Consider the following 12,022-nt stretch of genomic DNA (forward strand, 5'->3'; position numbering starts at 1 on the left):
TTTCTTCATGATTGTCCTGTCCAATGTGGTAGTCACTGGCCACAAGTGGCTACTTAAAATTAAGTAAAATTTAAATTCCTCAGTCACACTAACCACATTTTAATTGCTCAGTAGCTACATATGGCTAGTAGTTACTGCAGTGAATGGTACACATATAAGACATGTCCATCTTGGAGAAATCTCTATTAGACAGCAGTGCCCCAGAACTCCAACATGACTGGCTTACTTGGAATAACAGCTTCTGTATGACCTACCTCTCCTTGACTAAAGCCTGTCTGCCTTCTCAGCAGGTATGTGATAAGCATCTTCTGAAAAGTCACAAATTGAGGACAAGGGGAAACATGCAGTGTGGACTATTTTTCTGCCTGCTCTAACTCCTGATAAGGGGCATTTTAACAATGAAATAAATTTATAGCAGAAATAATTTTTTTTACCCACTCAAGACATTTATCTATATGCTTATAATTAAACATAAATTAGTGCTACTTTTAAGATATAAACAATTAACTGTATTCCAAAAGTTTCTGACAAATTAAATTTATTTTCCTATAAAGACAGTAATTTTTTGCTTTAAAAAGTACTCAAATATTTTAGCTGACTCCATACTGTTACCTATACTGCTACTCTTCAAAGTGGGTTGTACTTGTAGGCTTCATACTGAGTAGCCAAAAATCACAACTCAATGTCATATTATTATGAGTTTTTACATAATACCATCTGTTCTAAAATATCTCATTGTTTTTACTCAAAATCCTCACCTACATTCACACATTCAATTCACACATATTTAAGGACAGGCTTGTAATTTAATGAATGAACAAAACTCCTTCACTTCCCCTACAGATACATGCAGGGCCAAAAGTCCTACTTGACTTTAAAGATCCAAACACAGACATTACATATTTCTAGGGTGGCCTTTCCCAACATGCATGGGACAGAAAGGAACAGGAAGTCTAAAAAACTGGATTCCATGGTTAAATATGTAGAGAAATGCTAGGTTAAAATTAAGTGTAAATTTTTTTGTTGTTTGAGATAGGGCCTTGCTCTGTTGCCCAAGCTAAAATGCAGTGGCACGATCACAGCTCACTGTAGCCTCAAACTCCCAGGCTCAAGCAATCCTCCCACCTCAGCATCCAGAGTAGCTGGGACTATAGGTGCACACCACCATGCCGAGCTAATGTTTTTGTAATTTTTGTACAGACAGAGCCTCACTATGTTGCCCAGACTGGTCTCAAACTCCTGGGCTCAAGTGATCCTCCTGCTTTGACCTCCCAAAGTGCTGAGATTACGGGTATGACCCACTGAATCTAGCCTAAATTTTTTTTACTCACAATTTTTAGAAACTTTAATATGCTTAATGTGTAATGGAGTTATTTTATGCCCATATTTTCAAACTTATGTGACCATAAATGTAATTTATGAAATGTTTCATTCAAAATAGTTTACAAAAACACAGTTCTGTTAATTAAAAAGAAAAAGAAAAAAATCATATTAGTAATAGTCTGGGAGAGAAGGAACAAGATATAAAAGAAAGATAAAGGAACAATAAAGAGAATTAATGATTCTACTACCACAATCTTGGGAGAAAAAAGGTTAGTCTCAATGTATCTGTCCAGTTGAGGCAAAGAAATGAAGACAAAGGGGATGGAGAAGATAGAGCTGGAGCAGAGTACTGCTATGTTCTGAGGCAATTTGATGAGTCACCACAGATTGAGAAAAAGATGTTACAGAAGCAAGTGTCTTGGAGAAAGGAGAAGGAATATGCATGACAGTGTCTCCTGTAAGATTTTGAATTATGTACCTTAAAAAAATTAAGGTTTCCATTATCTAAAGCAGGGGTTCTGCAAACTAGGACCCTTGAGTCAAAGCTAAATCTAGGTCTATTTTTGTATGGCCTGTGAGCTAAGCATGAAGTTTATATTTTTAAATTGTTAAAATGGTAATATTTAAAGCATATGTAAATATATGTCAAAAAAACATAAAATTCAAATTTCAATGTCCGTAAAGTATGACTGGAACACAGCTATACTCATTCATTTATATATTGTCTATGGCTGCTTTTGCACTGTGTCAGCATACTCAGATAGCTGTGACATAGATCTTACGGTTACCAACTGGGACTTCAAAAAAGTTTTCTAATATCTAATTTAAAGTTTAAAGTTACTGTGTTCCTCCAGAGATAAAACTACAACACCAAAAAGAACTAACAAATTATATTGAATATTTCAAAGAATAAATCTATGAGACTTATTCAGTTTATTTATAAACTATTTTGAGATATCTATTAGATAGATAGATGGACAGACAGACAGACAGTTGTTTGTTTTAGAATAAAAGGCAAAACTCTCTTAGGAAACAACTGCTAATGTCTTTATTGAATTGCAAACTAGTAGCTATGGTAAAGAAATATTTGCCTATAGTGATGAGTGATAATTTATATTAACTGACTCATAAATGAGTCAGTTAATAAAAACTACTGAGAAAAAGAGCATAGAGTCATTATGGAAACAAGCACTCTCAGTACTCAACTACAATTAAAAAGAAAACACTCGATGAGTCAGTAGGAACTAAGCAAAGGCAAAGAGCTTTCTTAATACCACTAAAGAAATCCTAATTAATTCATGAGATTGTAATTTTTAATGTCAAGTTAGAAGCTTGACAGACAGCTTCAAACAGACCAAGTTTCAGGACTATTCTAAACATGGGAGCAAAGTAACAGTTTTCTTAAATGTAGAAACAAATAATGAAGTTCAATTAGATTTGAAAGAAATCATACTTGTAATTTAATGAAATAAAGACATTCATTTCCAAGTAAGTATTTATATTTATTTACATTTAAATTATACTATAATTTATTAACCCACATTTAGTTTTAGGTATAAATTTTTGTGTATCACACATATATATGCATATATTTTTGTATATATTAAAAATATACCTGTTAAATTATTCAAAACTTATATAACAATGTCTTCTTTTATATAAAAGGCATAATTGGCTGTGGAAGCACACTGCATTTTTTTTTTCTATAAAATATACCTGAGGAAAAAACTACCTATACATATTCATTCCACCAGTGGTGGCAAGTGCCAGAATTGTAACACAATGCCCAAGAAAAAGCAAACAGCATTCACAGGGAGAGTTTTGCGTTTCAAAATCTACTAAATAATGGCAACCAGTAGAGAGAGATTCAGATTTTGTTTTACCTTTATTTTTCTTACTGATAGTGACCCACTCCAGAGAAACATAGAAACCACTTCCTTTCATATCCAATTCCTCTTTCTCTATTCGAAGAAGTAGGGTAGCTATAGAATGTTCTTCAGCATTTAGCAATGAGATACTGTGAATTATGATAAAAGGATCCCCAAGTTCTTCATTAAACATAATCTACAAAACAAAATTAGACACACAAAAATGTGTACATAATTACATGAACACAGATAGCATAGAGGGAATACATAAGATTCTGGTGATTCAACAGTTACTTTGGATACTATTTATTACAAGAAATTTAAAAAGAGAAAGGCCTTTACATAAAGACTGCGAGTTTAGATAATGTTCCCTGAGGACAGAACTTTTAAGAAAATACTTATTTGTGTAAGAAAAAAACTGATCATTAGTCTTGGCTACCTTGCTTCCTCTCAGTTTCCAGATACGGTATATGAGTGTGCCTGTTTGTTTATTCTCTAGAAGTTTACAAAGGCAAGAGTCAAAAACATTGAAGAATAAATCACCAAAACATGTTTTTTCTCAAAAAAAAAAAAGCCTATTAGCATTTAAGTTAATAAACTCTATTTAAAATATAATCCTAAAGTGTTTTTTGAAAAGCAAAAAAGCATCATATAAAAACACACAAAATCTTACCTAAGCATCATACAGAAACACACAAAATCTTATCAAATTCTTTCTTATACCACAAACAGAAGATCTCAACTACTATTATATTTTTAAGGGTAAATACAAAATAAAGAACGTTTTAAGGCTGCCTCCTAAACAAGATTTCCAAATAAAATATGGACAGTTGAGAAAAAGCCTAACTGAAAAAAAGGTTGCTTTAAAAAACAAAAACAAAAACAAAAAACCCTGTACCTGGAATCCCCACATATCTACTCCTACTTGAAAACTTACAAAGAAAAGTGTGCTTTAATGTCATCAACTTCCCTATGTATTTGAACATCTGCCAAAATCATTCAAGTAGTGGGTCTTCAGAATCCGTTCTTAAGATTTCCATAAACTGAAAAAGCAAAAACTTAAAAAAAAAATCCTTAAATACTCAAAACAGAGATGACAGATGAAGGTAGGTTTTTATTGGTTGATTGGATTTTGCTTTTGTTTGGGGAACAGTGGAAACAAAAGGGAAGAACAGAAAATAACAAGTTTTGGCAGGAACAAGTAGCTAGTTTATTGTTTCTTTTTTTCTTTCTAGTATGAGTGAAAGGAACTGGAATGAAACCAAAAGAGTAGATGGCATACTTTTAAAAATTGTTAGGCTGATGTTTCTAGTTTTCTGAACCAGCCCAGCATCTACATTGTGATACCGCAGATACACAGCGCTTCCATGGTATTAGAGGCAACACATTTGGAAAGCAAGCTGTCTCCTTTAATTTCTCTTTTTAAACTTCAGTAATCGCCACCACCACCCTTGGCCCCCTTACCCTTTACCATGCTCCATAATCACTTCCACTTTTAGCTTCTTCTCTTTTACACTAATTACCCTAAAGTTCTAAAACCCTCCTAAATTGTTTCTTAAAAGTGACCAATACAACACAGTATCCCTCTCACCTCCATTAATGCCCAAGTCTCCTCCCTCTCCTACCAGTACTTAGTCAAAATTATTATCAGCTGAAAACATCTCCTAAGGGAGCTTATTTCATTAGGGCAGTATACACTAAAGAAGCCACAGGTATATTTAAGTTTTTAATTTATTTAAAAGATATTATTGAAGGCCTAATACATGCCAAGGGGATATACAAAACAAAACCAAAAGAAGTATCAGTTTATATGAAATAATGTGTGGTATTATTTTTCAGTTGAAAGTGAGCCAAGTAGGTTTGTCTTGTTCAAAATCTACAGAATCCATACAGCTCAATACCATATAAATTCCCACTCTATCTCTCCTGTCCATTATTCTCAAAATACCTTCCAACTGTTTCAGGTAGCTGTGCTACATACCACATTACTTCTGTTTCTCAGAAAAATTAAAGTTGCTACTAAAGGCCAAAACAGAAATTGTCACAGTATCCAATGAATATTTGAAACTGTGAATGCAACAGGCTCTTGTAAATAGGCTACTGCTGTTCTGGTTATTTACTGTGTATTTTGAACATACTATAATTTGGTAGTATAACCTTTAGTATAACTTAGTAAGGTAGGTAAACTATTTGCTTCTAAGACCTCCCTGGTTTTTTTCAAGTAATTAAAGCCTAGTCTTTGCAGGCATCTATTGGTCAGATGAAATTATTTTGTAAGATATAAATATATTAAGCTGCATCTCTACCCAGAACTAAAGGCTACCTGCTGAGATTCAGACAGTAGCAATACTACAATACATTTATTAGCATAACTCAAAGGAGCTGAAGCAGTAAACTAAATCTTTTGATTATCTGCTTGGCATCATTTTCTTCTACTTTCAAAAACTGTAGTTCTAGAGAAATTAATTCCTTATTTATTACTATTAAAACCCCAACCTACCCTTTAGATTTATATCTAACTTTTTAAATTAAAGTAAAAATGTTGTCTTGGAAATTGGCATGTTAACTATGTATTTATATCATGTATTTTTCTAAATAGAGAATATTCTGGTAATTTGACCACTATTTGACCAATATAAACATCCCAGCAAATCTAACATAATGGTAGAGGAGAAAAACATCCTAACATAAGCTTTTGGTCAACTCTTCTTCAAAAAGGAAGAGGCAATGTCAACGCTTAGCGAAGTACTCTACGCATATAAAATATCTGCTGAAAAATGAATGCAATTCTTGACAACTGCACTGACTCCAGATCAAAACAGGAATGGTTAATGTAACAGTTTGTGAAAAATATACATTTTATAATTTAGTTAAAAAGAGATCCAAAACATTACATATCAAACAACAGATCACATGTAAACCATCCTTGAAAAGTGTCATTTTAAAATAAGTCGGGTGTAATTTACATATACTTTCTGGACTTTGCATAAGTCTCAAACAAACCCTCACCTCCCATTTTTCAGAAGCGCTATTTCCACGTTCACCTGTTCCAATGACATACAATCTTCCAGTTCCATCTGACAAGGTAACCCAGGTAGAAGATGTGAAATGGATAGATGCACAAAGACGGTTGTCACATGCTGTCAAATCTGTAGGAAGTCGAAACACCTCTCGTGGTTTTCCTAAGGCAGTGTCCTAAAAAGAAGACCAAACATTATACATTAATCTCTTCCTCTTCACTGATCCACACACACACAAATAAATACCTGCAGTGTGGTGGTTTCTCTCCTTTTTAAGAGTTGGAGTCTAATTCCTTTTCCTTTGAGTGTGAGCTGTCCTACTGATTCACTTTTAACAAAAATACATAGATGTGACAGATGGTATGTGACTTCAAGAACTAGGTCATAAAAGACTACATTTTCTACCTCCCTCTCTCTCTTGGATCGCACATTCTGAGGGAGGCTAGCTACCATGCTATGAATACGCTTAAGGTAGCCCCATGGACAGGCCCATATGGGGAGGAAATGACGGCTCTTGCCAACAATCAGCATTCCATGAGTTAATCATTTCGAAAATGTATGTTTTAGCCCTGGTCAAGGCTTCGGATGACTGCAGCCCTGGCTATCATTTTGGCTATAAACTCATGAAAAAAATCATGAGCCAGACCACCCACCTGAACTACTCCCTGATTTCTGACCATAGAAACTGATATGATAAGTGGTTATTGTTTCAAGTAACTAAGTTTTGAAGTTGTCGTATAATGACAGAAAACTAATACAATGCAGTAATCTAGTTTTCACTCTCTTTATTTTAGAGTTAAAGATCAGTATTTTTAACTTACTAGTTAGAAATACCACATCACGTTCAAAACAGCCAACAGTCTGCAGTATGAAAACACTACATTTAGCCTACTATGAATCTAGGTTTTTGTTAACAAATTTTAATTGGGTCTATGTACTTATAATGTAAAGCTATGATTGCTGCTAAGATTTGAATGTTGTATCCTCCCCAAAAGCTGAGTTAAAACCTAGTTACCAAAGTGACCTTACTAGAAGTTAGGGCCTCTAGTCATTAGGGCTCCACACTGGTAACTGGGAATAAGTAACCTTAGAGAAGGGACCGAAAGAGGGAGTTTGTCTCTTTTTCCCCCTCTGCCTTCTGTCATGTGAAGGCATATTATGCCTCCTTTCCGGAGAATGCAATGTTCAAGGCATCATCTTGGAAGCAGAGACTGAACCCTTACCAGATACCAAATCTGCCAGTACCCGGATCTTGGAATTCTCAGCTTCCAGAACTCAGAGAAATAAATTTCTGTTCTTTATAAATTACCAATTCTCAGGTATTTTGTTACAGCAGCACAAATGGACTACAACAGTTACATCATTAAAATGTTTCACAAGAGAATACATTTTTAAAGGTCTATAATTCAGAAAATAAACTTCCTCTCATATACCAAACTGCACTCAAATTCAACCATTTGTTTTTGTTGCTGAACTCTACAAGTTTTTCTATAGGAGAAAAGTAATCCTTTATATCCATATTCCATTCCCTGCTCCTAGAACTTAGATCTATATATGTTATAATATTTAAATAAACTGTATACAATGTCCTTACTAGCCACAAAATTTTTGGTGACTCATTTTTTCTTTCTAAAGCACCTAATTTAGCTTTCTCCAAAACACCACCTTTCCTTCCTTTCATATTTTACTGCTTTACATAAATTAAATTAATACACAATGGCAAGCAGAGTTCACAATGTTTGTAGAATGATCAAATTTGAGTATCAGTGATCTAAAACCACAAGCAAGAAACAGAATCATACCAGTATAGTACTAAGTAGCCTATTAGTAGTAAACATTAAGCTTACTGTGGTCTTCCATCAGTATGTTTGAGAGAGAGAACAGAGACTATCAATTAACCCATTCAGTATGTTAAGTGGAGGTCAATTAAGATAAATTTTACTGTAGGTCACACCATTTAGAGGATGATGGGGTATTCCCAGTTAGTGAAAAAAAAAAGAAAATAGACTAGTCCACAAATGCTACTGGGACACCAGAGAACTGGGAAAAATTAAACTTATTCTCTCCCTCATACCATAAACGAAAATACTCCATATTCCAGTAGATCAAGTGTCTAAATGTGGTAAAGGAAAAGGAAAATAATACTGTTTTTATAATCTCAGGATGGAAAAAGCCTTTCTACACATAAATAAAAGGCATGTAGAAGAAAGGGAGATAAATATAACTCAGGGCTAATATGTATAACATAAAAAGAGCCCTTAAAACTTAACAAGAAACATATGATTATTTAAAATGTTTAGGGGGATGGGCAGATCATGACAGACAGGAGGCAGGACTAGATTACAGCTCCAACTCTGATGGACAGAGCAGCCTGTGGAGCCTTGCATCATGATGTTTTACTCCAGAATGACTGCACGAATAAATCAGGAAAGCCGAGAGAACGCACAGACCCTCTGAAGGAAGTGGATTGCTCCTGCAGGACCCAAGAGACACCCCAAATACTGTTAGTACCCAAACTGTGGAAGTGGGAAACATAGATCCCTCAAACACACCGCCCCACTATGGAACCTGAAGGTCTAGGTTACGGGAGAAAATTCTGACCTTACCTGGAACTGAGTCAACTGAGAGAGCCGAGCAAAATACAGGGGTAGAGAAAGCAGCAGGGAAAGCCCTGTGAGCTTGCTGGGTTCCCTAATAAACCATTTCTGCTTGTCCTCACAGGGGTCCTTCGGGAGGGCGGCCAGAGGCACCGGGGAAAGGCCAACAGGGAAAAGGAATCGCCAACTGAATTTTGTAACATTTTGAACTGAAGGAGAAGTCTCCTGGAAAAGTATGCTTCCCAGAATTCAGGGAAAGGTGTGAATCTGGTGGGCAGACTCCACAGGCGGGTGAAGAAGGAAAGCCATATTTGCTTTAGCAGCTGGGAAACGGGTAGCCTGGAGCAAGTTCTCAGCCCTGCTTGCCCACTGCCTGGAAATAGACTTGATATTGTTGGTGGGGGCATGGTGGGAGTGAGACAGGCCCCTAGGATTGCATGGGAGTTTGGTGAGGCCTGTGACAGCCTGCTTTCCCCCACTTCCCTGACAATCTGCATGACTCAGCAGAGGCAGCCATAATCTTCCTAGGAGTGTAACTCCATTGACCTGGAAACCTCACCCCCTTTCCCCACTGGACACGCCCAAGAAGAGCCTGAGCTCAGACACACCTAGCCCTGCCCCCACCCAATGGTCCTTCCCTACAGGGAAGTTCTACAGTCCCCATCCACTGTTTGTTCCTCCTCATACTACCACAGCTGATGCTCTCTGGAAAGTACCACCTCCTGACAGGGAGTCAACCAGCACAAAAACAGTGCATTAAATAACCAAACCTAAGAACTCTCAGAGTCCATTTCACCCTGCTGACACCTCCAGGTGCTGGTATCCATGGCTGAGAGTCCCACAAATGGTACACAAAACAGGACTACGTGCAGACAACCCCAGTACCAGCCTGGAGCCTGGTAGACTTGCTGGGTGGCTAGAGCCAGAAGAGAGATAACCATCACTCCAGCTCAGCTCTCAGGAGGACACATCCATAGGAAAAGGGGGAGACTACTACATCAAGGGAACACCCCATGGGACAAAAGAATCTGACAACAGCCTTGAGCCCTTGACTTCCTTCTGATAGAGGCTACCAAAAGGAGAAGGAACCAGAAAATCAAGTCTGGTAATATGACAAAACAAGGTTCTTTCACACCCCCCGAAAATCACAGTAGGTCACCAGCAATGAATCCAAACCCAGAAGAAATCCCTGATTTACCTGAAAAAGAATTCAGGAGGTCAGTTATTAAGCTAATCAGGGAGGCACCAGAGAAAGGCAAAGCCCAACGTAAGGAAATAAAAAAAAAGATACAAGAAGTGAAAGGGGAAATATTGGATGAAATAGCATAAATAAAAAACAACCAAAACTTTAGGAAACAATGGACACACTTATAGAAATCCAAAATGCTCTAGAAAGTCTCAGCTATAGAATCAAACAAGTAGAAGAAATTAATTCAGAGCTCGAAGACAAGGTCTTTGAATTAACCCAATCCAACAAGGACAAAGGAAAAATAATAAGAAAATATGAACAAGGCCTCCAAGAAGTCTAGGATTATGTTAAATGACCAAACCTAAGAATAATTTGCATTCCTGTGAAAGAAGAGAAATCTGAAAGTCAGGTAAACATATTTGGGGGAATAATCAAGGAAAACTTCCCCGGCCTTGCTAGATACCTAGACATCCAAAAACAAGCAGCACAAAGAATATTTGGGAAATTCACTGCAAAAAGATCATTGCCTAGGCACACTGTCTTCAAGCTATCTAAAGCTAAGAGGAAGGAAAGAATTTTAAGAGCTGTGAGACAAAAGAACCAAGTAACCTATAAAGAAAAACCTGTCAGATTAACAGATTTGTCAGCAGAAGCCCTACAAGCTAGAAAGCATTAGCGCACTATCTTCAGTCTTCTCAAACAAAACAATTAACAGGCAAGAATTGTGTATCCAGCGAAACAAAGCTTCATATGTGAAGGAAAGATACAGTCTTTTTCAGACAAACAAATGCTGAGAGAATTCACCACTACCAAGCCACTGTCAGGCCTCTGACCCCAAGCCAAGCCATCATATCCCCAGTGACCTGCACGTATACATCCAGATGGCCTGAAGCAACTGAAGATCCACAAAAGAAGTGAAAATAGTCCTAACTGATGACCTTCCACCATTGTGATTTGTTCCTGCCCCACCCTAACTGATATTCTCCCCAGCCCTTAAGAAGGTACTTTGTAATATTCTCTCCGCCCTTAAGAATATACTTCCTATGCCTATCCCAAACTTACAAGAACTAATGATAATCCCACCACCCTTTGCTGACTCCTTTTTCGGACTCAGCCCGCCTGCACCCAGGTGAAATAAACACCTTTGTTGCTCACACAAAGCCTGTTTGGTGGTCTCTTTACAGATGCGTGTGACATTTGGTGTTGAAGACCCAGGACAGGAGGACTCCTTTGGGAGACGAGTCCCCTGTCCTCGCCCTCACTCCGTGAGGAGATCCACCTACGACCTCGGGTCCCCGGACCAATCAGCCCAAGGAATATCTCACCAATTTCAAATCAGGTAAGCGGTCTTTTCACTCTCTTCTCCAGTCTCTCTTGCCACCCGTCAATCTCCCTCTTTTGCTACCCTTCAATCTCCCTGTCCTTCCAATTCCAGCTCTTTTTCCTCTCTAGGAGAGACAAAGGAGACACATTTTATCCATGGACCCGAAACTCTGGCACCAGTCACAGACTCAGGAAGACAGCCTTCCCTTGGCGTTTAATCACTGCGGGACGCCTGCCTGATTATTCACCCACACTCCATTGGTGTCTGATCACTGCGGGGACACCTGCCTTGGTCATTCACACACATTCCCTTGGTGGCAAGTCAATTGCAGGGATGCCTGTGTTGGCTGCTCACCCACATTGCAGGCCAGGGCTGCTCACTCCCACCTCCCTTATCCGTGTCTCTACCTTCTCTTTTCTCTGGGCTTGCCTCCTTGACTATGGGCAACCTTCCACTCCCTCCTTCCCCCTTCTTCTCCCTTAGCCTGTGTTCTCAAAAACTTAAAACCTCTTCAACTCACACCTGACCTAAAACCTAAGCGTCTTATTTTCTTCTGCAACACCGCTTCGCCCCAGTACAAACTTGACAATGATTCTAAATAGCCAGAAAACAGTACTTTTGATTCCTCCATCCTACAAGATCTAGATAATTCTTGTCATAAAATGGGCAAATGGTCTGAGGTGCCTGACGTCCAGGGATTC

At 37.7% G+C, this 12,022-nt stretch overlaps 1 protein-coding gene across 1 annotated transcript in view; it reads right to left on the bottom strand.

Moving 5' to 3' along the window:
- Positions 1 to 12,022, bottom strand: part of NUDCD1 (NudC domain containing 1) — a 94,553-nt gene that overhangs the window by 51,494 nt on the left and 31,037 nt on the right. The window contains exons 3-4 of the mRNA XM_033203680.1: positions 6,201 to 6,386; positions 3,207 to 3,387 (exon numbers count right to left, since the gene is read on the bottom strand). Coding sequence (XP_033059571.1) covers positions 3,207 to 3,387; positions 6,201 to 6,386 — 367 coding nt within the window. The remainder of the gene's footprint in view (positions 1 to 3,206; positions 3,388 to 6,200; positions 6,387 to 12,022) is intronic.

This window comes from Trachypithecus francoisi, unplaced genomic scaffold (assembly GCF_009764315.1).
Source record: "Trachypithecus francoisi isolate TF-2019V2 unplaced genomic scaffold, Tfra_2.0 Lachesis_group7, whole genome shotgun sequence".
Taxonomy (NCBI): Eukaryota; Metazoa; Chordata; class Mammalia; order Primates; family Cercopithecidae; genus Trachypithecus; species Trachypithecus francoisi.